We start from the raw sequence: 25,845 nt of genomic DNA on the forward strand, positions 1-25,845 counted from the left end.
TAATGTACTTCCCGAGGATCCAGGCCACTCTGACTGAAATTTGAGTTACTCCCACATGCGTGACAGCGACCCTTCGGCAAATACCTGTTAGATAGAGGTGAAGGGAATCATGGGATTGACGTCATTCATCTGCAGAAAGTTGCTCATGATTGGCATTAACCTCTCTCGCTGAAGGCTTGCTGAGCTCAGTGGGAAATTATGGGGGGATAATAATTATTGATGATTAATACTTATGCTGACATCAGAACAAGCAAATTTCTATAAGAGTAACTTTTGTTTATTACTATCAAATTTTCTCATTGGCAGGACAATAGTAGCACACTATTTTTGCATATTGTTATATATATATTATACACTGACCAGTCATTATGAGCACTGACAGGTGAAGTGAATAACACTGATCATCTCTTCATCACGGCACCTGTTAGTGGGTGGATATATTAGGCAGCAAGTGAACATTTTGTCCTCAAAGTTGATGTGTTAGAAGCAGGAGAAATGGGCAAGCGTAAGGATTTGAGCGAGTTTGACAAGGACCAAATTGTGATGCTAGACGACTGGATCAGAGCATCTCCAAAACTGCAGCTCTTGTGGGGTGTTCCCGGTCTGCAGTGGTCAGTATCTATCAAAAGTACTCCAAGGAAGAAACATTGGTGAACCGGCGACAGGGTCATGGACGGCCGAGGCTCATTGATGCCGTGTGGTCCGATCCAACAGACGAGCTCCTGTAGCTCAAATTGCTCCAGAAGTTAATGCTGGTTCTGATAGAAAGGTGTCAGAATACACAGAGCATCAGTTTGTTGCGTATGGAGCTGCAGACCAGTCAGGGTGACCATGCTGACCCCTGTCCACCGCCGAAAGAGCCAACAGTGGCCATCAGAACTGGACTACGGAGCAATGGAAGAAGGTGGCCTAGTCTGATGAATCACGTCTTCTTTTACATCACATGGATGGCCGGGTGTGTGTGCGTCGCTTACCTGGGGAACACATGGCACCAGGATGCACCTCTTCCAGAACGGTATCCAGGTACTATGTGATGCTGGTATTTAATCCTGCAGTGAGTTGGGCAGCTGTGGTTCAGTACCCAGACATCAGCTTCCTCTTGCATCAACAGTTACTTCTGTTGGATGTGGTTCATCCTGCATGGAGGTATGCCGACATTACCCTGGATACCAGCTCTCCATACACCACAAAGACTTGCTGTCCTGGTCACAGATGAGCCAGCGAGACGCACACCAACAATTTGTCCTCTTTTGAACTCTGATATGTCCTTCATTATGTTGTGCGGATGGCAGTATTTTATGTTCAGCTGTGCTATTGCTCTGCTAATTCAACCTTCACACTCTGATGGAATGTGAAATCAGTGAAGATTGGCATATATAGGTGTAAAACCTCCAACACTATATTGGCCAGTGTTTGTGCAACCCCTGTATATTATGAAAACCTATATTATTTAAAAAAAATGTTCAATTGTTATCCAGGCAATGAAAGTAATTAGTAGTAATATGCAAAAATGAATGTTATTGAGCTGTGCTTGTTTTAAAGATGTGGGTCGTGTCTGTGTTTCATGTTTTGTCCCTTGCTGCTGGGAGTTCCGACACTGTTTAATTACTCAGCGTTAATTTCCTCCTGATCAATTAGTGCTGCTGTCATCCTTGTTAATAGAGATGTTTACTCCAGACTTCATAGCATGTTTTGATTCTTAGTATAATCCAAAATTCTTTCATAATCTTTCATCGAAAAGATTTTGCCTTTTTCCTTTTACTAAATGTTCTAAATGTTTTCCAAAGAGCTATTTAAGTATTGGTTTATGCTCCACTTTCACATCAATTCCTGATGGATAAAAGTACTTTTTCCCCAAGTGAATATTCGGTTCAACTTGCATTACAAAAGTAAAATGGGCTGTAAATGTTGTTTCATGCTGACCTTAAAAAGTACAGCAGCAGAAACAGGCTGTATAATTGCACGGGTCAGAGAGAGAGTGGAACATTCTCGAGAAAAACTCATTTACTGTGCAGAAACCGTACTTTAAGTGGACTTCAGGGAAAACATAAAATGCTGTACAGTATGTCCACTTTAAAGAAACAAACAGCCTGTTTAGTTACACATGAGATGATGGTCAGGGCACACACACACAGACACACACAGCCTGTTGTCACTGTTTGTTTCTGCATTAGCATATAGATTAGCGTGCGTGGCCTCGCTCTGCTCTAGCGTTAGCTCAGTGTTCGCTTCTGTAATGATGAAACCAACGGAGACCTGAGAAAACAAACTCCTGATGCTTTTGTGCTTCTTTTGGTCCAGACTCTCATGGATCCAAATATTCCCTTCGATGGGACCGGAGCGACAATATGAAAAAGTGGAGAAAAGTAAAGAGAGACGGTTTACAAAGAAATGAGAAGCGAGAGCAAGTTCATCCCAGACGGTGTTTACACAAACAGAAGTTGCTTACACAATCCGTTTCCCCACCGGCTGATTTCGACCCAGGTGTTGCTCCGGGTGATGGATGAAAAACGCCGGTTGCTGTGGCGAGACACCAGTGAGATGTGACCGGTCCCCATGGTAACACATATCAAGGCTGCACATGGTCGTATCCATCATGACCAGGGACACACACACACACACACACACACACACACACACACACAGACCAGCCACAGAGCGACCAATTAGTATTGCATTATCAGAGCAAACGGTGTGTGTCGCTGAGATTGTATTTATCAGTTAGAAATAGGAAGAACTGCACATTTAACTTCAGTAATGTTAGTGGAACAGTGGGAGTAAAGATTTATCCATCAGGACATGATACAATCCAGTGTTATTTTAGTATTACTTACCTGCTGATATAGTTTTATTCATATTTTGAATTAGCTTTTATTTTTATAGTTTCCAAAATTCAAGTTCAACTATTCATCCAGTTTCGTTTGCTTCCTATCTGCTGCATTTTGGACCAGCTGGGGTTTGTTTATTAAGCGTGTGAGGCAACCACCCATTACAGTAAATCTAGCCTTGAGGTCATGAACGCATCAACTAACTTTTCTGCATTTGTCGTTGAGAGCATATTTTGTAATTTAGATGTGGCTTTCAAATGAAAGATAGGTATCAAAGGGCCTGTTTACACCTGGTCACTTCATGCGTTTTCACTGATGGGATAGCTATCCGATCGTGAAAAGACCAGGTCTAAATGCCGAAACGGATATAAATCCGATCGCTCAAACCACTTCAGGAGGTGGTCTGGGACACATTCCAGTCATCTGGTTGTTGAAACCACATATGTAAATTGAACTCCTCCCAAAAATACTAAAAAATAAACGTGTGAGCGCGTGTTATAGGCTAAATAACATGTTATAGCAGGATATGACTGCTGCAAATCAAACTGTAAGTCGCAGGCGCTCAAAACACAATCATCTTCATTAAAAGTAATGAGACTAAATGATCTTACCAGGGCTGTGGTCACACTCTCTCCTATTGCAGTCTTTGATTTTAAAATTAGCTTATGATCAATAAAATGCAGCTCATATTTGTTGCTTTCGCTGACATGAACTCTATGAAATCTGCATATAGTGCAGGAACGGATTTATATCTGCATATAGTGCGGGAACGTTTTGCGGAGACACATTTATGTGACCATGTGTAAATGCAATCCTTTTTATAAATCATAAGCTATTCGATTAGAGAAAACGCATGAAGTGACAGGTGTAAACAGGCCCAAAGAGCGCATCCAGGTTCCTAACTGACGACGAAGACTTCACAGAACATCCATCAAGTGTTAGACAGTATTCTGGGTTATTATGTGTGGAGGTTTTTGGTTCAATAATTAGTATTAAGTAGTAGGACATTACTGGTCATCCAATATAGAGCTGAGTATCATGTAGAGAGTGAAAAGCAATGGTCCTAGTACTGAGCCTTGTGGTACTCCATACTGAACTTATTGATTTGACGCCTCTTCATTTGCTGCTACAAATTGGTAACATTCAGATAAGTATGATTTGATCCATGCCAATGCAATTCCACTAATGTCAACGTAATTTTTGAGTCTATTCAAAAGAATGTTGTAGTGTATAGTATCACATGCAACACTAAGACCCAGTAACACTAATAGAGAGATACAACCGTGTGTGAGTGAGTGTGTGTCTGTTAGTTTTGAGTCAATACTGCTCTGCTCTCAGCACTCACACTGTGGGAATCAGTCACAACATGCTCTCTCAGCTGTCTTTCTCTCAGCTCTGTGTGTGTGTTTTAGCTCAGGGCTCTACACATCAAAGTGCTGTCTGTAGAGTTGTTTTACAGTGTTGGACGGCAGTGACATTGGTGTCAGCGACGTTTTACTGTCACACACTGTCAGATGTTTTGCTTATTTGTGGTTTTGCCCTTTTCAACTCCCACCGCTTCACCTTTTCCACTCCATTTCTCTCTCGTCCTTCACATCTGACTGCTTGTATTGATTTATTTTTGCGTTTCTGCAAACTTTTGTCTGTATGGAAGATGCCATACGTGATGTGTTGTTGATGTTTGTTGTGATGCATGTGAAAGTGTAACAATCTAAAAGGAGAAGAAACTGCACACGAATGTATTTGTTACATGTATCATGAACACATTTATCATTTGTGTTCTTAAAAAATGTTTTGAGTGCACTATTTTTTTTTTTTTTATACTACATATCAAAACCACTCACATTTTGTATTGAAATCAACTATGTTGTGTTGTGAATGGAGCCTATGTAGAACGTCCCAATTCACATGCTATCCGTCCTAAATAGTATTTGAAATTCAAATTAGTGTCCTAAATCGTAGTATGTTGAAAGGAGTATTCCAAAGATACCCGGATGGGCTACTATTAGGGTTGCAAAGTTTTTCCGGAAACTTTCCACGGGAACTTAACCTGGGGAATTTTGGAAATATTCCAATTTGGAAACTTAACAGGAATTTATGGGAATTAATTGGAAATTTTGTGAAATTTATACAGATTTATAATATTTATATAAAATGTATCATATAAAACAAATATAAACATTTTGTTTGGTCATAACATGAAATAACAGTCATTTATTTTTCGCTTTCAATTAATTCTAATTTAGTATATGTAAATTAAATATATTTTTATTGCAGCAATTGTTATGTGTTATTTATTTCAGTGTCACACGATCCTTCAGAAATCAGTCTAATTTTGCTGATTTGGTACTTATTTGTTATTATCATTGTTGGAAACAGTTGTGTTAGCATGTTAGAATGATATCTGAAGGATCATGTGACTGAAATGATGCTGAAAATTCAGCTTTGATCACAGAAATAAATTATATTTTTATGTATATCAATTATTATACCATTATTTTAAATTGTAGTTATGTTTCACAATATTACAGTATTTTTGATCAAATGTGCATGTTATGGATGCATGCAGGGGGTGTGGCTTCAATAGCCCTGCAGTAAGTAGTGTGCTGTGTGAGGAATGTGCAGGGTAAAAATTAAACTAAAATTGCATTAAATATGGTTGTTTTAACCAAAATTATGTTGCAAGATGTTGCAACTACATTTAAGTACCCTGTTATAGGCTAACCTGCAATTATTGTAAATTCCCTGTTTATTCCCATTAATTCCTGTTAATTCCCATATATTCCCGTTAATTCCCATGGAAAGTTTCCAGCTTTGAAAATTCCCGGAATTTTGCAACCCTAGCTACTATTTCAAATTAGAATCCGAAGTGCAGATCTGTGCACACTCTAATGGCTAATATTGCCCTCAACCTACTGTGAGTTAGATGGGGTTTTGATTAGAACTACAAACACGAATAAAAAGTGTTAAAAAACTACAAACATGGCTGATGTGCGAGATCAATGGTTAAGTAGAGACGGGTTTGACTTGACGGGTTTTAACTTGATCAAAAGATATTTATTCAATGTTATCCACATTATATTTCATCTGCAAAAGCATTGTGAACATTTATAAAGATACGTTGTACGCGCATCACGCATTCGACCACGGCTGAAGTATACTTTAGGCTTATGTGTAGTGATTATTACTCTAGGTTTGTAACAGGACTAATGTGTATCCCGTCTCTGTCTCATTTTAGAGTTCTGCCTGGACTCTGTCAGAGTTGGACACTCTGTTGCTGATCGGGACAGTGGGTCACACGCTCAGTTTGGGTTCCAGCAGCTTTATAGAGGAGGAACACCAGACCTGGTACTTCCTGCTCAACACGCTGTGTCTGGCCGTCTTCCAGGATGTCTGCAGGAAGTACTTCAGGGAACAGAGGCACAGAGGTGATGAAGAGGACGAGGGACCTCTGCTCCCCTCCAGCGCAGAGGAACGGTCGACATTCTCCCCAGCGGCGGAGCTGGGAATAAGCGCAGGTTCGGAGAAGTGGCTGGCCCTGGCGACCCCGCTGCTGACCCTGGCCTGCTGTCGCCTGCTGAGGTCACTGAACCAGACCGGAGTGCAGTGGGCGCACCTGCCTGACTTTGGACACTGGCTCAACAGGTAAGAACGGAAAGACATTATGGTTGGTTTTGGGTCGCTATGTGGACTAACAAGCACTTAAAGGGATAGTTCAGCCAAAAATTAAAACTATCCCATGATTTACTCTCCCTCAAGCCATACTAGGTTTATATGAATTTCTTCTTTACGACGAACACAATCAGGATTATACTTAAAAAATATCCTGGCTCTTCCAAGCTTTATAATGGTGGAGAATGGCACTCCTGATTTTCAAGTCCAAAAAAATGGATGCATATCCATCCATCATAAAAGTAATCCATACGGCTCCAGGGGGTTAATAAAGACCTTCTGAAGTGAAACGATAGGATTTTAGATGAAAAATACCTATATTTAAAACTTTATAAACTAAAATAACTATCTTCCTGCGCAAGTCGACTTGCGCCAAAAGAGTGTCTTCTAAGACCGAATTCACAGAACTAATATACTGACACACATATGTTCTCTAAATGACTGTGTTTACGTGAATACTCAACAAGCTCGCCATTTCGACATGTTTTTATGTGTATTTGACTGTTTAGTCATGAATCCGAAGCCCAAAGTATACTTTGCTTGTCCGTGTTTTGCTCCGTCCCAGTTCTTTCGCGCTTTAATAGTGCACTTTTAATTACTCTGTTAATGTCAAGCACGTCCCGCAGTATACTGTGTTTTTCAACAGTCAGGTCACATGATTTGACTGATTTGGATGTTAAGTTTGGGCTTTTATGGAGGAGTGAAAACACACCGCTATTTTCATAATTTGGAAGCCGAAATCAAAGTTAAAAAACGTTTAATGGCTCAGTAACTATCTAGAAATGTTTTCAGTCATTGTTGAGGGCGTGCTGCTCCGCTCTGAGCCGTAGTGAGGCGTCTCGCTGTCTGCATGGAGAGTTAATGGAGCATTCACACTGACAGCGATTAAATCACCGCAGGCCGTCGGGTCGCTGCGCTGCTGGTCGCTCGTAGGCGTTCCTACTCGAATGCAGTGTTCAACTGGGTCTGGCAGCAAATCTCTCATCAACTTTGTCACATCTAACAGTCTCTGTTGCTCAGGTCGCCAACTCTCGTTGAAAATGAATCAGGTCACTGTAATGCTGTGAATCGCTGTCACTGTGAACTAACCAAAATTAACCAATTTAAAGGTGCCCTCGAATTAAAAATTGAATTTATCTTGGCATAGTTGAATAACAAGAGTTCAGTACATGGAAATGACATACAGTGAGTCTCAAACTCCATTGTTTCCTCCTTCTTATGTAAATCTCATTTGTTTAAAAGACCTCCGAAGAACAGGCGAATCTCAACATAACACTGACTGTTACGTAACAGTCGGGATCATTAATATGTACGCCCCCAATATTTGCATATGCCAGCTCATGTTCAAGGCATTAGACAAGGGCAGCCAGTATTAACGTCTGGATCTGTGCACAGCTGAATCATCAGACTAGGTAAGCAAGCAAGAACAATAGCGAAAAATGGCAGATGGAGCAATAATAACTGACATGATCCATGATATCATGATATTTTTAGTGATATTTGTAAATTGTCTTTCTAAATGTTTCGTTAGCATGTTGCTAATGTACTGTTAAATGTGGTTAAAGTTACCATAGTTTCTTACTGTATTCACGGAGACAAGAGCCGTCGCTATTTTCATTTTTAAACACTTGCAGTCTGTATAATTCATAAACACAACTTCATTCTTTATAAATCTCTCCAACAGTGTAGCATTAGCCGTTAACCACGGAGCACAGCCTCAAACTCATTCAGAATCAAATGTAAACATCCAAATAAATACAATACTCACATAATCTGAAGCATGCATGCAGTATGCATGATGAACACTTTGTAAAGATCCATATTAGCTGTGTGAACTTTGTTTATGCTCTGTTTAAGGCAAGCGCGAGCTCCGTGAGTGGGGAGGATGAGCATTTAAAGGGGCCGCAACCCTGAATCGCCGCATTTCTAATGATGCCCCAAAATAGGCAGTTGAAAAAATTAATTAAAAAAAATCTATGGGGTATTTTGAGCTGAAACTTCACAGACACATTCAGGGGACACCTTAGACTTATATTACATCTTTTTTAAAAAAACATATGATGGCACCTTTAAAACACTCTACATGGGCAGAAACATGACAGAAATACAGCTCTTCATGTGTCTAATGCTGATAGTTGATTCCAGTAAAAAATAAATAAATAAAGTAACCTATAGGCCTCTTTTCTTAAAATGACATATATTACCCAGTATGCATTGTTTTTATGGTATAATACTGTCAATCGAAAGCAGTATTTTAGCTTAATGAAAAAATAATGATTTTAAAATGTTCTTTTTTCTTTTTGTTTTGTTCAGTTTTTAGTTCTTTTTTCTGTTTTCTGTACATTTTGTTTACTTTGATGCAGTTTTTGTTCTTTCTTTTGTTTGTTCTTTTTTTGTACATTCTTTTATTCATTGGTTTATTTGTTGTTTTATTTATTTATCTTTCTTTTCTTAGTTTGGCCATTTTGTGTTCATTCTCTTTTTTTGTTCTTTTGTTTTTCTCTTTGTCATTCTTTTTCTTCTTCAGTTTATTTCAGTTCGTTTGCTCTTTCTTTCTTTAGTTTGTCCATTCTTTGTTCTTACATTCTTTTTTGTTTGTTCTAATGTTTATTGATTAATTTATTTCTTCTGTTTCTTCTTTCATTCATTTGTTTGTTCTTTTGTTTGCTCTTTCTTTCCTTGGTTTGTCCATTATTTTTTTTCATACATTCTTTCTCTGTTTTTTTTTTTTTTTTCATTTATTGGTTAATTGTTTTTCTTCTTCTTTTGATCATTCTTTCTCTTCTGTTTGTTTGTATGTTGGTTCTCTTGTTATTTATTTAGTTCTTTCTCACTTTAGACCAGCATTTAAGTTATAATTCACTGTTAATCTTCCTCTCAAGTCAAATATGGAGTCCACGGCGTAGGTTTGTCGTCGTTCCCGCACGCCAGATCTGGGCTTATAAGCACCATATTTAATTTTTCAAACTGCTGTGGAAGATTATCAGTGAATATATCGATTGGACTGGTCTGTTCCTCAAACAAAACTCTCATGTGACTTCAGAAGACTCGGACTACAGTCAGACAGAAGGCAATTAATGTTCATAACCTCTGAATCTCACAGTGATTCTGCAGTCTCTTTGGTTTAATATCTAAGAGAAGGACTCTGGTCTCTCTTGGGCTCATATTCAGACTGCCTGCAGACTTTTTGGCTAATTAAAAGATTGTTTTATGAAAAGAGGACTAATTGCTACACTGCAAAGACGTTTTAATGTATTCCTTCCTTTTATTAAGCATTTTAATTATTTGGCATTTTAATAATCGTTCGGGCTCTTTTGTCGCACCTCAGGACCATTTAAAGAGGAGCTATTCTGGTTTTCTCCGTCTTCATCTTTCTTTAGTGTGTAATGTTGCTGTTTGAGCATGAAAAAGTCCCTCCGGCAGGAGTTCTTCTCTATATCAGTGTCAGTGTTTCTGAACTCCCTGAAACGGGAACGAGCACGTCACAATATTCCTCATTTAGATCATTCATATGCAGAATAAAGGGGCGGGGCCTGGTTGAGTTAGTTAGTAGTGTGTTGAAACTGGCGGTTATGGTAAGAGGCGGGACATTTCCCAAATAACCAATCACAACACACTGCTCCAGCCGACCAATCAGAGCACATTGTGCTTTTTAGAAGGAGGGGCTTCATAGAGACAGGAACTAAACAGAGCGTTACTGACAGACTGGGAAGAGAGGAGCTGCAACAATGGAGGATATGAACATTCAAGCATGAAAGTCCTTTTTAAGTAACTGCAAAAACGTTAATAATGGCAAAAATGGAGTGATTACCAAACTGTTTGTTTTCTCTATTTACATGTATAACAATTCTGTTTGTGAACAGGTTGTTTGTGAACTCACCGAATGCCCTCTTCCAGTTTGTTTGATAAATATCCCCCAAACTTCCAGCGTCCAAACACACTTCACCCCGGGCGATTAACTTGGCTCTCTCCTGTGTGTTGTGAACCATGAGTCTTTGGAAGCGGCACTCGCACACATTTACAGACAGATGGTACCGGCGCTGGTCTGTGCCAGACTTATTCTACCCCATTAGCCAGTATCCGACCCGTCAGCCAATCAAAACCCAGCTTGGTCTCACGCAAAGACCCTCAAGAGAAAATAAGTAGGCAGAATTTGCCAACAATCCTGAGAAGTTTCACTCACCATTTGTATTTTTGCTTTTAATTTAGCAACTTTATCCCTGTTTGAGTTTATATATAGTTATGTATACTTTAACATTAAAGGAACACTCAAGTGTATCATTTCCTTCTTGATTTTTTTGCCCTTATGAGGTCATTAAACAGTTGCAAGGGCCCAAACACTATAGTTTTATAGCCTTTAATTTGTTTCCCCTGAAGTGCACTTGTAATGAGGTTTCTTGAATTGTAAATTAGTTTTACATGACCACTTTCCACACTTTCTGTAGTCTCAGCGTCAGACGACATGCCCGCTGCCCGCCCATATGTCCAACTGATAAATATTGCAACAAAAATGGCAAGCACTTTCTTGTTGTGCCAATCTCTGATTGCCTGACTTTACTCTCCTAGTAGCTAGTAAACACTAGCAGATCTGGTTATTTTCTGTTTCTGACTTTTGTCAGGAAAATTAATTATTTTTTTCTTTTTACATTTGATTTTTTTTCGATGCAACGTTTAAAAGTTTGGTTTCAGGAAGTCTTCTGCTCACCAAGGCTGCATTTATTTGACCAAAAATATTGTAAAAATACTGAAATATTATTATAATGTAAAACAGCTGTTTTCTATGTGAATATATAGTAAAGTGTAATTTATTCCTGTGATCAAAGCTGAATTTTCAGCATCATTACTCCAGTCTTGATCATGATCCTTCAGAAATCATTCTGATATGATGATTTGCTGCTCCAGAAACATTCTTGATTATTATCATTGTTTTAAACAGTTTCTGCTTCAGATTTCTGTGGAAACTGCAATACATTTTTATTTTTGATGCACTGAAAGTTCAAAATAACTATTTGAAATTGACATTTATTTGAAATATAAATCTTTTGTGACATTATAAATGTCTTTACTGTCATTTTTAATGCATTCTTGCTGTATATAAAAACCCTAAAAGATGTTCTCTGTCCAAATCAACAACATTTACATTTGGCAGGCCCCCCTGGCTTGCTTTCCCTGGGAATCAACCAACTGTTTGAGTTACAGGAATTATACCTCTGGTGTTGTTCAGCCATTTTTGACCCAATGCATTTTTTTTTTTTTTTTTTTAATTTGTTACTTCATCGGAGTGGTACGATACTTGGTGGAGGTTTTGGCACTTGCTGTGATTTGAAAAGGTTAAATGGTCCTAAAAAATTTGTTTGCATTGGAAATGGGAGATGAATTTCATCTAGTGGAAAGGTTTGGTACTGCGCCCAAACAAAATCTTACTGAAAGCTCATTTTTTGAGATATCAACCTCAAGTTTGGAGCACAACTTGTTTAGATTTATGGCTTTGATTTTCTCACAGTTTTAGAGTAAAAAAATATATTTCATTTGGAAAATATATATTTCATATAAAAATTGAAAATGGTATTTTTGTGCATTTTTCATAACAATAAATGTAAAATTTTATAACTTTTTTCTTAGTTCACTTTTTTTAAACTCTTTTTTTTTCACTTCAGCAATAATCTGCCAAGTGTCACCTTTGAAAAAAGACCAAACTTCAGTCTGTGCTCCAAAGCATTCAAGATTTATGACGCTTCTATGCTCAAAAAGTGTATAAATGGATTATAACTTCTGCATAAATATAATTTAGTACCATAAAATCCCCTAAAAATACAAAATATTATGATAAACATTATCAAACTAAACTATAGTACAATACTTCATTGGTGCATATAATATATAGTGCATATAATATATATATATATAATCATTATTTCATTGAAATAAAAATAATTTGGTCATTTTTGACCAACACACGTACAGCACCAGTGAACAGTTTAGAAATCAATATATTCATGCATATAAACATTATACAGTCATACCCAGAGAATAGAAATCTGTGCCCTTTCAGTGTGTATCTGGAGTGTTTATAGAGTTATAACTATACATTCAAGCTGCCCTCGCAGGGCTTTACATTGATGTGTCTTCTCTGATGATATCACGGATCGATAGCTGCTCTCATCTCTTAAGTGCATCACCTGCCGTACATGTCTAAAAGACTTCAGTGCTGCACATAAAGACTCTGTATCTCTGTCTCTCGCTCTCTCGCTCTCTTATCCAGCAGCCAGCTCTGATGAAGAATAATTATTGCGGTCGTAATAAATCTCTCTGCGTTCAAACAGGAGAGATGGACATGTGCCAGAGTTTCTGAAAGCGAGGTTACAGGAAGGAGAGCAGGATTTCCTGTCCTTGTGGTTTGAAGCGTCCATCGCTGGACTTCTCATTACATATATGGAGCGTATAATTATACGTGCTGTAATGAATCTCAGCGTAGACGGCTTTTATTATGATTATGTTTAAAGCACACGCGGCATGAGAGCAAGTGAGCTGATGCGGGAATCGTCGGAGATAATTGAATTGAGCTTAAAGGAATCGTTCATCTAACATAAAAACCCTCGTGTCATTGCAAAACCGTATGACTTTCTTTCTTCAGTGAAATACTTAAGAAGACATTTTACAGAATGAGAAAGCTGTGCTAATCTAGTTTAATTACTTAGAAACAGGGTTATGATCATTAAATAAAACTGAAACTATTAAAGACTTTTCTGTTAATTGAAATAAAGCTGAAATAATATATATTAGTTGAAAAACTTTAGAAATTATGCATTGGCAATGAACTGAAAAATTAAACTAAAATTACCATGAAAACTAAAAATAAAAAAATAAAAGCTAATTCAAAATATTCATAAAAAAACGCTGCTTAGAAATATATATATATATATATGTATGTATGTATATAACCTAATCACTGAGCTTGTCCATTTTCAACCCAACTTGGGTTGATTTAACCCAGAATTTTTTACCGTTTAAGTTTCATTTTTGGCTGAACTATTCCTGTAAGTACAGAGTTTGTGTTTATGTAAGTTTAACTTGGTTTTTAAAAAGTTATTGATTTGCAGTGGAATATTGAATCAAGAGTTTTGGCTTTTGTTTTGACGCTTTGATCTTTTTATTCCAGCTAGATTTTTTTAGATGTGTGTTTCTGTGTTTGGGATTTGCCGGCTCATATTATTGTTTTAGTTTGCACTAATTAATATTTCATTACCCGGCTGAAACGGGCCCTAGGGGAAGAATCCGCATTATCTGTGCGAGAAACGCTCGCTCTTTCCCTTCCGCTTAGATCTGTTACTAATGCTGTGAACAGCACTTCATCTGAAGGCTGCAAATGATAGTTTGCCTCATTTTTACTGAGGGTTTTATAGCATCTACACTATTGTTCATAAGTTTGGGGTCTTTCTTTAAAGAAATTAATACTTTTTTTCAGCAAGGAGCCACTAATCAAAAGTGACAGTCTTTTATAATCTCACAAAAGGTTTCTGTTTCGAATAAATGCTGTTCTTTTGAACATTATATTTATCAAATAACTATCATCCAAACTTATTAATGGCAGTCTACCTCAGATGGAGCCAATCTCTGAGATCTTCATCGATTGTTTCTGTCCATTTTGATTTGATGTTAACTCTAAATTCATTATTACTTGATTTTTAGGTTCATGCATTTTAAAACTGATGCACCTTTAAAGGGGTCATGACAAGGATTTTTTAAATTTTTTTAATATGTTCCCTGAGGTTCAATATAATGGTAATAAAGTTTTTTCCACACAAAAAAAAAAAACCCTGCTATGATTGGCTAATGTCATTGCATAGGAAACAGTAAAAACGCCCCCTCTCTATTGCATGCAAGTGTTCTGAAAGCATTATCTATATAAAACCGTCGTTTAGGCTAAACCATCCACTTGTTTCTGATGCTGGGATCCTTCTGAAGTCTGTACAGAGATGCAAACCAGCTGTTTAAACTGTGAACGTTCTTTCAGTCTTCCATTTGTCCTGTTGTTGGCAGTCTCAAGCACATCAGAAACTAAACGCACATCTGTATACTGTATCAGAGTAGACAGCGTCAGTCATTATAATGAGTATAATCAGTGCTATGATGCGATGACTTATAACTGTTGGCAGTCATATGCAAGTGTATTTGCCCATATGTGACATCACAGATCCCACAATATCAAAATGAGACATTTTTGGAGCTTGATTAAATAAATACCTTGTTTATAATGAGGATGTTTTAAGCTATGAAACTTGCAGGAAGTTTTAATGGTACAGAGAGCTTTTATGTGTCAAAAGATCAAGGCAGATTTGATTTCTCATATCATGACCCCTTTAACTCAGAAGGTTTGAACAGTCACAAACTCCTCTTTTGTTGTGCAAAGGAATGTTTTTATTATTCACCCCAGAAATCATGCATGGATGCACACTTGGGAAATAGAAATCCAGAAATAGCATACAACCCGTGCACCGGATTCGTGAACTCTTGATGACAAAGATTAATATTTTAAGTGTGGCTGATTCGCACAAAAACACATTTGCTTGCTTCTTATAAAAGATTTTAAAGGGAACCTATAACACCCCTTTCACAAGATGTAATATCAGTCTCTGGTGTCTCCAGAATGTGTCTGTGAAGTTTCAGCTCAAAATACCCCACAGATCATTTATTATAGCTTCAAAATTTGGGTGTGAGCAAAAACACGCCGTTTTTGTGTGTGTCCCTTTAAATGCAAATGAGCTGCTGCTCCAGAAGAGGGTGGAGCTTTAACAGCTCATCAACAACAAAGCTGGAGAATCTCACGCAGCCAAAATGAGGATTGTCAGTAACGGTGTTCAGCCTTACATTGTTCAAACCGGAGTCGACACTGATGGAGAGACTCAGGAAGAAGTTACAACTTTTAGAATGAAACTGGACGTTTCTGAATTGTTAGTGGATACATTTATGTAGTTGCTGTGGAGTTGATTCAACTCATCCACTAGCATGTGTCGTCATGTTCATCTTTTGTGTTGAATTGACCCTCGTTTGTGAAGCAGTCCGGCGTAAAATGACGGCATGTCAACAACACTCTACTACAACAACTCTTCCTCTTCTCTAAAGCAGCCCAACATGGCCCCGCCCCCTTTGTTGTGTGTTCTCGGGGGGCGGGGTTTATGTAAATTTTGGGGTTAGTGATGTCACCAACCTGGGAAGAAGCTTGTTGTAGTCCCTACCAGCCATTTGTTGTAGCAATTTCTGTAAAAGAAAATATCTCCTTTGCATTGAACTTGAATGTCGTAACTTTGCAGATGTTGTTTAGTTACACACTAACTAAAGTTAAAAAAGTGAAATCATAATCAACCATCTCTTTAATAGTCATAAGTTTGCCATCATAACTTATAAGACACAGCTGACATTGAGCCGAACTTTAGACTTTAGTAATTATCCTCTTTTTTCCGCTCGCTCTGTTCATTTGCTCATTTTTCTCAGATTGACAGGTCTGTTATTGTCCTTCGCTGACCCTCTCTGGTATTATCCGGCTTTACTCTGACAGAACACAGCTTTCTTATTTCTGCGACATGTCAGCGTTATTGTTTAAAGAGACTAATTGGATGAGCGTCTCGTAGTATTCATTCAGAGTCCTGCTGAGTAAACGTTTGCTGTCGTAAATGAGGCGTGCTTTATTTCAAGGTTTAGTCTGAACTGACAGGTCTGGAAGCCGGTGTCACGCAGGCAATCATGATCAACAAAGTCTGAATGTTGCGATTTGTGGTTTCTGAGTGTGCATATGCATATTATACGAGTCTGTCCCGCTTCGAACGCCGGCGGAGGAGAGAAATCAACAGAATTAATGGATTCTGCTGGGATTGAGAGCCTAATCATGTCTTGAGAGTGAACCTCCTGTCTTTGTGTGTATAAACATGTTTTGGGGTGGTTTCAGTGACTGAAAGGTGCATGCTGGGACATTTTCAAAACCTAGTGAGCTGCCTTGAGTGCCTACATCATAGACAGCTGCCTTTTAAGATGAGCATACTGACTGAAACAAACAAACAATACTATGGAGGTCAATGGGGACCGGCAACTGGTTTGGTTTTCAGTATTGAATGACTATTTATAAGTTATTTCTCTTACTTTGTCTTCCATTTTAATGCTTGTCATACATATCTTACAACATCCTTCTGAAACAGCCATTTGCATCAAGAACGCAGCCATGATTCACTGGGTTTTGGATCCGAGCTTCACATTGAAGTATTTTCCTCTCGCATACACTTTCCGAAGCAGTCTGAGACGATCATACATGCCCTTGCACTTATTTTGAAACCCGACCCTGAAATGCACACTTATGCGCTCACACATGCTGACAGGTGTTTGTGTGTGTGTGTGTGTGTGTGTGTGTGTGTGTGTGTGTGTGTGAGAGAGCGATGCATTAGTATTCTTCTGGTTGTCTGGGAGCAGATAGATAGGGAGCAGAGAGACGCTCAGGGTCACTGGCATCAGGATGAAAATTTCTCTCTCCGTCTGCATCTTTTTTCCTCCACTTCCTTTTCTTCTGTGCTCTTTCCATGCACTCTCTACCTATTTCTTTCTCTCACGCTGGCTGCTTCCTCCTTTCACCCAGATAATTGGTTCTAAGTATGTACTTAATATACTAAACAAAACAGTGTTTCATGTTTATTTCATTCAAGTGCCATTTAAGACAAAGCTGCCTTTAACTTTATGTTGTTATATGGACAGTTTAGTAGACTTAACACAAACCCTGGAGTTTCACAAAACTAGCCATATTAATTTTCAAATAATTTGATTTCTTTTTGAGTTGGATATGACAGAAGTAATGCAGTTTAGAGAATCAGTGAGTGAGTTGTTCGACTTCAAACCATAAACTTGATTTTTGAGCCTTTTTGAATGATTCATTAAAAGAGTCGCCTTAAAGGGTTAGTTCATCCAAAGATGAAATTTCTGTCATTTATTACTCACCCTCATGTCGTTCCACACCCGTAAGACCTTCGTTCATCTTCAGAACACAAATTAAGATATTTTTGATGAAATCCGATGGCTCAGCGAGGCCTGCATAGACAGCAAGATAATTTACACTTTCAGATGCCCAGAAAGCTACTAAAGACATATTTAAAACAGTCATGTGACTACGGTGGTTCAACCTTAATGTTATGAAGTGACGAGAATACTTTTTGTGTGCTAAAAAAACAAAATAACGACTTTATTCAACAATATCTAGTGATGGCCGATTTCAAAACACTGCTTCATGAAGCTTTACGAATCTTTTGTTTTGAATCAGTGAATCAAACTGCCAAAGTCACATGATTTCAGTTAACGAGGCATCATTACGTCTTAAAGGGTTAGTTCACCCAAAAATGAAAATAATGTCATTCCACACCCGTAAGACATTTGTTCATCTTCAGAACACAAATTGAGATATTTTTGATGAAATCCGATGGCTCAGTGAGGCCTGCATAGCCAGCAATGACATTTCCTCTCAAGATCCATTAATGTACTAAAAACATATTTAAATCAGTTCATGTGAGTACAGTGGTTCAATATTAATATTATAAAGCCACGAGAATATTTTTGGTGCGCCAAAAAAACAAAATAACGACTTATTTAGTGATGGCCGATTTCAAAACACTGCTTCAGGAAGATTCGGAGCGTTATGAATCAGCGTGTCGAATCAGCGGTTCGGAGCGCCAAAGTCACGTGATTTCAGCAGTTTGCAGGTTTGACACGCGATCCGAATCATGATTTGACACACTGATTCATTACGCTCCGAAGCTTCCTGAAGCAGTGTTTTGAAATTGTCCATCACTAAATAAGTCGTTATTTTGTTTTTTTGGCGCACCAAAAATATTCTCGTGGCTTTATAATATTAATATTGAACCACTGTACTCACATGAACTGATTTAAATATGTTTTTAGTACATTAATGGATCTTGAGAGAGGAAATGTCATTGCTGGCTATGCAGGCCTCACTGAGCCATCGGATTTCATCAAAAATATCTTAATTTGTGTTCCGAAGATGAATGAAGGTCTTACGGGTGTGCAACGGCATGAGGGTGAGTAATAAATTACATTATTTTAATTTTTGGGTGAACTAACCCTTTAAGTGTTTCGAAATTTCAGTTGTTCACCACTGGGGGGCGTGACTTTGGCAGCTTGTCATTTTAACTAAACGTTCCGTTGCTGATGAAAATTCTATAGGAAGCTAATAAGGAGTTGCTGGCCATATAGAGCATTCCAAATGAGTCACTTAAGGTCCTCCGTTTCAGTTAGGATGTTGCCTTAGAAGACAGCTGCCTGTGTAGGCTGTAGTGAGCATGTGTTGGAACAGAGCCCCTGTCTGTCTGTCTGTGGGTAATGAGCAGCAGTTCTGTGGCTTCATGTCAGTGCACACCTTTAGCACTCACCCTTCCTTCACTTCACTGCACACACACACACCTCTGCTTCACTTCAGGACACACACCTCATCATGTCCGCACTGCTGGCACACACACCCACACCCACACCCACACACCTTTCAGTCTGGCCTGTGTGGCCCACACCTGATTACCTTAGATGAGAGGAGAACTCCAGCTGCATTCTGAACACACACACACACACACACACACACACACACACACACACACACACACACACACACTGCGGCTCAGTTTCTCTGCCTCCTGAATTCTGATGGACTGATACATATGACAATATTTGGGCTTCTTGAGATTTCCAGCATTGGCTGATAATCCTGTCAATCAATAGTTGCCTCCTTTGTGTCAGTTCCAAAATATGTTGCATATATATGCATCTCATTTGCTGTCTTTATGTATATATCAGGATTAAATCTGTCGCCGGTCGCTCTGCTCTCTAGATATCAATATAGGGTGCAACATTTCTTTCACTTTCTTCATTACATTATAATACAAAAACATATAAACAGATCGCCCATGGTGAATGAAATAATTAAATCAGTCTCCTAGAATACTACAATATATTTGACTATTTTGCTGTAAATTAAACATATTGTATTTTATACTATTATTTATACTATACTATTACATTGTACAATAATTGTTTATTTATTTGTCATTTGCAATATAATATAATTTGTAGTCATTGGCAATGCTGTATGAGTAGTTTATTCCCATATTAAACGTTAAGTAGGCATTCTTGTATTTTTATTTCCCCCTCTAATTATTTTATTTTATTTTATTTTATTTTATTTTATTTTATTTTATTTTATTTTATTTTATTTTATTTTATTTTATTTTATTTTATTTTATTTTATTTTATTTTATTTTATTTTATTTTATTTTATTTTATTTTATTTTATTTTATTTTATTTTATTTTATTTTATTTTATTTTATTTTATTTTATTTTATTTTATTGCTTCAAATCAAAGTTTACAATGTTGTGAATTATTTTGAATCTGGTTGGTTTTGTTTGCTTTAAAAGTTTTTTGTTGAGGATTTATTTGAACTCCATATGGAGAAAATGGATGGAGAAAATATTTTTGGAACCAAAACCATTATTTTATTTTTATTTTATTTTATTTTATTTTATTTTATTTTATTTTATTTTATTTTATTTTATTTTATTTTATTTTATTTTATTTTATTTTATTTTATTTTATTTTATTTTATTTTATTTTATTTATTTTATTTTATTTTATTTTATTTTATTTTATTTTATTTTGTTTTATTTTATTTTATTTTATTTTTTATTTTTTTATTTTTTATTTTTTTATTTTATTTTATTTTAACTATTTTTTTCTGCAGGTGTTGAGTTTGCCGGTGTTGATAATGTAGAAACTTGACTGTCTGTTCATGCATTCTTATTGCTTAAATTTGATTTTATTTTTTATCATAAATCATGCAGATCTCTATGCGGCACCCAGACAGAGTACTTGTGCATTTCCCAGTTCCCAAGTTCCCCGTTCTATTACACTTTTTCAAGTAGGGAGAGTGAAATTCTGAATTGCAGCATCTTTGGATCAGTGAGATTTCTGTGTGTATAGAACAGAAATCCAAACAGAAACACCAACAAGGTGTGTTATTGCACAAAAACTCAGCTTAACATGTTGCATCATGCCTGTTTATGCTGATATACTGCATGTGTTTAGAGTTCAAATCATGCAGGGTTTGTCTCTCTGCTGTTTTATATTCAGTGTTTCTGTGCATATGTAAGGAGAACACGTCTGTCTTGTTGTTTATTCACTGTGTGTGTGTGTGTGTGTGTGTTTCAGTGGGGATCATAAGGCGTTCCTCTCCGTGCTGGCAGTGTTGTCTCTGGTTCTGATCTTCCTCCTGGTTCAGCGTCACTGCTCGCTGGTGTCTAAGATCGCCCTGGCGCTCGGCCTGCTCGGAGTTTACAGCTATCGCGCCGCTGTCGGAAACGTCCTGTTCCCATGGCAACACAGCAGCCGTGCCGTCTCCAAGTAAGTTTGATGATATTTAAATATCTTATTGACATTCCTTGAATGTCAGATGGTGAATAAATTAGCTTCCCTCATTATCGTTGTTGTCGAATTGTCTGAAGTTTCTCCGCTAACTTCATGTCCGTGAGCTCAGAAATGCGGGGATGGAGTGTTTCCCAAGAGTATTTAACATGAGAGCTCGACTCAAGAGGCCTTGATTCTGACCGTCGAGAGTGGAGGATTGTTTAGTGTCGACTCAGGAATGATTAAACTCGTTATTAACAGAAATTACAGCAAATAGTCCTGGAGTTTCTCTGCCTACAGAACCACATTCAGGACCCAAACCTGCAGAGTTTATTTGAAATAGAATCTTTTGTAATATTATTTATAAATGTCTTAAATGTCACTTTGATCAATTTACAAATTCCTAAATAAAAGTAATTCATTTTATAATTTTATATAAAATTATAATTTTATTTTAAACAAATCATATGGACTACATACTTTGATTTAATTTTAGTCATAGTCTTTTGACTAAAATCAGCTCAAAATCCCCCACAGATCATTTATTATAGCTTGTCAAATTTGCCTCTATTTGGGTGTGAGCAAAAACACGCTGTTTTTGTGTGTGTCCCTTTAAATGCAAATGAGCTGCTGCTCCAGAAGAAGGCGGAGCTTTAACAGCTCAACAACAACAAAGCAGGAGAATCTCACGCAGCCAAAATGAGGATTGTCAGTAACGGTGTTCAGCCTTACATTGTTCAAACCGGAGTCGACACTGATGGAGAGACTCAGGAAGAAGTTACAACTTTTAGACGTTTCTGAATGGTTAGTGGATAAATTTATGTAGTTGCTGTGGAGTTGATTCAACTCATCTACTAGCGTGTGCTGTCATGTTCATCTTTTGTGTTGAATTGACCCTCGTTTGTGAAGCAGTCCGGTGTAAAATGACGGCATGGCAACAACACTCTACTACAACAACTCTTCCTCTTCTCTAAAGCAGCCCAACATGGCCCCGCCCCCTTTGTTGTGTGTTCTCAAGGGCGGGGTTTACGTAAATTTTGGGGTTTGTGATGTCACTAACCCAGGAAGAAGCTCGTTGTAGTCCCTACCAGCCATTTGATTTCTGTAAAATATCAAAAAAAGAAAATATCTCCCTTTGCATTGAACTTTGTGCGTCGTAACTTTGCAGATGTTGTTTATGCTCAAACAGCAGCATTACACACTAACTAAAGTTAAAAAAGTTAAATCATAATCAAGGACCACTTTAATGACGGACAGCGGCACGTTTATTAGGTTACTGTCACTTTAAGGCTGAATGCACGGATCCAATACACTGATACACATCCGATATTCTCCCAGCTGTTTCATTCACTTAAGACATAACAACTGTGTTTACGTGAATACTCACCAAAATGGATATTTTGACATAATTTTCTGTGTATTTTCAAGCAAAAGAGAGCTCAGTTCAGTACTCGTGTGCTGTCTGAGAGGCAGCTTTCTGTGTGCCTACAGAAAAACATACTGTATTGAACTCTGTTTCACGTCGTCAAGCTTTTTCAGATCTATCCAGCTCAGCCAGAGATTGAGGAAAGTTAGTTGTGCACTTGCTATGCGTCAGTCAAGCATTCTCATATGCATCTGTGTACTTGTCTAGAGTGGATCAGGCCTAAGAGAGCCCGTTTTATACTATGGCAGATCTTCACACACTCTCATAAAAGTACAAAGAGTTTTCTGAGGCACACACACACAGTTTCAACTCACTCCTGTGACAAAATATGGCCGCTCGCCTCTTCCCCTTGACATTTACTCCCACCTAATTAAATCTTTGACCTCCTGGCCTTGGTGTAGCGCCACAGGCTGTGTTCCATTACACACTCTCCATATGACAGAGAGAGCGCGAGCGTCTGGGTGAGGTAATTGGCACTGCCGCCCTGTGCCACCGGACTCACTCTCACACTCATTAATCACTGCAGGACATTGTTTATGTTGCCCTGGCAACCTTTAGCGCGCCTGTTAAGTAGATGTCCGCTGACTTACGCCCCATTGTTTCGGCTCGCGCTCTCTCCCTCTTGTTTTCTGTCTCCGTATCGCACGTTTTCAGTGAGTGTTGATTTTAGTGCATTTAAAGGGGTCGTTCAGCTAAAAATGAAAGTATCTTTTACTCACTCTCATGCCATTTCAGAGAAGTTTCTGAAGAGATATGTAAATCACAGATATGTCTCAAGCTGCTTTTAGAGGCGTAAACAACCTCCAGTCTGTTTTGCATCTAATTTATTTGTGTTAGAAGACCAAAACAGAATTATTGCACCACATGCATGAAACAAGCTACTAAACAACTCAGCGTGTGGTTATTTAGTCCGTTCGAAATGTCTTTCTTTGTGTAAACAAGAAGTATTAATAGCTTTTCTGACTTCATAAGCATATTTTTAGCATGTACACAACATAATTATGATGCACGTTTTGGAGTATTCTAGGGCAGCGGCACATCTTTCACCGAATCCCATAATGCAATGCAACAAGTTTAATGAAAAACCTGTAAAACTCTGAGCAAGTTTTAATTTTGAGCTCATTGTTGTTTGGTTTTGTTTATCTCTGTTCCGCCTTTGATTAAGAAATATAAAGCACGGTCGACTTTCATTGAGAGAAAACCACGAGCACGCAAAATACAGAGTAAAAAGATGCTTTTTTAATCAGAGTTGATCCTCAAAGCTGTTTGCGGTGGATGATTGTTGTCAGAGAAAGCTGAGTGGAAAAGAAATAAACAGGAATTTTGGCGGAGACACAGATTTTGGAGCGTGTGAATGGAGAGAGGGAGCGTGTGAGTTCAGTAGTGTCAGAATGAGATATCATCTGTTGAAGAGAAGTGCACATCTTAAACTGAACAACATGCAGAATATAGAATCTCCATTCAGACGACTTCAACGCAGACTGTGTTTGCCGTCAGAGAGGAAAACTTGAATTCTGATCACGCTTCTCGAGGGATGGAGAGCAGGTACAGGTCTGGTGAAATCTCAGCGCTTACAGCGTTAAAGCTTAATTATATTTCTTCTTTCAGAAAGCAGGAGAAAGAAACTGAAGCTAGTCAGTTCATGCAATTAATCATTAAGAAAAACAAAATGGAAAAATTCTAATATACTTTCTTCAGGCAGGGCAGAAATTGTCACTCTAAACAAAAGAAATAAAAACATGATGAATTTATTACAAATTAAGTTTTTGTGATTTTACACACTAATATTATATGTTTTAAAATTGTATTTTGTCTGTATATTACACTACTGTTCAGAAGATTTTAATGATTTTGAAAGAAGTCTAATGGGGGCTGCATTTATTTGAGCAAAAGTACCGTAAAAACAGTGAAATATTATTACAATTTAATGTAACTTGTTTTCCATGTCATTATATAGTAAAGTGTAATTTATATCCAGTGATCAGAGCTGAATTTTCAGCATCGTTACTCCAGTCTTCAGTGTCACATGATCCTTCAGAAATCATTCTAATATGATGATTTGATGCTCAAGAAACATTTATGATTATTATCAATGTTGAAAACAGTTCATATTTACGGAAGAGGATTAGGGCCAAGCAATAATAAAAAAAATAAAACCATCTTGCAATTAAAGTTGTTAAATTTTGAGAAAAACCTCGTTAAATTTCGAGAAAAAACTCATTACATTTCATGAAAAAAGTCGAGATAAAATGTTGAGAATAAACCCGTTAAATTACGAGAAAAAAGTTGTTAAATTTCAAGAAAAAAGTCGAGATAAAATGTTGAGAATAAACTCATTAAATTACAAGAATAAACTCATTAAATTACAAGAAAAAACTTGTTAAATTTCAAGAAAAAAGTCGAGATAAAATGTTGAGAATAAACTCATTAAATTACAAGAAAAAACTTGTTAAATTTCAAGAAAAAAGTTGAGATAAAATGTTGAGAATAAACCCGTTAAATTACGAGAAAAAAGTTGTTAAATTTCAAGAAAAAAGTCGAGATAAAATGTTGAGAATAAACTCATTAAATTACAAGAAAAAACTTGTTAAATTTCAAGAAAAAAGTCGAGATAAAATGTTGAGAATAAACTCATTAAATTACGGGAAAAAACTTCTTAAATTTCAAGAAAAAAGTCGAGATAAAATGTTGAGAATAAACCCGTTAAATTATGAGAAAAAAGTTGTTAAATTTCAAGAAAAAGTCGAGATAAAATGTTGAGAATAAACTCATTAAATTACAAGAAAAAACGTGTTAAATTTCAAGAAAAAAGTCGAGATAAAATGTTGAGGATAAACTTGTTAAATTACGAGAAAAAAGTTGTTAAATTTCAAGAAAAAGTCGAGGTAAAATGTTGAGAATAAACTCGTTAAATTACAAGAAAAAACTTGTTAAATTTCAAGAAAAAAGTTGAGATAAAATGTTGAGAATAAACCCGTTAAATTACAAGAAAAAACTTGTTAAATTTCAAGAAAAAAGTCGAGATAAAATGTTGAGAATAAAGTCATTAAATTACGAGGAAAAAACTCATTAAATTTCAAGAAAAAAGTCGAGATAAAATGTTGAGAATAAACTCGTTAAATTATGAGAAAAAAGTTGTTAAATTTCAAGAAAAAGTCGAGATAAAATGTTGAGAATAAACTCATTAAATTACAAGAATAAACTCATTAAATTACAAGAAAAAACTTGTTAAATTTCAAGAAAAAAGTCGAGATAAAATGTTGAGGATAAAGTCATTAAAATATGAGAAAAAAACTCGTTAAATTTCGAGAAAAAAGTCGAAATAAAATGTTGAGAATAAACCCGTTAAATTATGAGAAAAAAGTTGTTAAATTTCAAGAAAAAAGTCGAGATAAAATGTTGAGAATAAAGTCATTAAATTACGAGAAAAAACTCATTAAATTTCAAGAAAAAAGTCGAGATAAAATGTTGAGAATAAACT

The 25,845-nt window shown here is 37.0% G+C and overlaps 1 protein-coding gene across 1 annotated transcript in view; it reads left to right on the plus strand.

Moving 5' to 3' along the window:
* pigg (phosphatidylinositol glycan anchor biosynthesis class G) overlaps positions 1-25,845 on the plus strand; it is a 132,050-nt gene that overhangs the window by 82,449 nt on the left and 23,756 nt on the right. Inside the window, exons 9-10 of the mRNA XM_048187998.1 lie at positions 6,067-6,473; positions 20,744-20,935. Of these exons, the coding sequence (XP_048043955.1) occupies positions 6,067-6,473; positions 20,744-20,935 (599 nt within the window). The remainder of the gene's footprint in view (positions 1-6,066; positions 6,474-20,743; positions 20,936-25,845) is intronic.

The sequence above is a fragment of the Megalobrama amblycephala genome, linkage group LG4 (genome assembly GCF_018812025.1).
Source record: "Megalobrama amblycephala isolate DHTTF-2021 linkage group LG4, ASM1881202v1, whole genome shotgun sequence".
Taxonomy (NCBI): Eukaryota; Metazoa; Chordata; class Actinopteri; order Cypriniformes; family Xenocyprididae; genus Megalobrama; species Megalobrama amblycephala.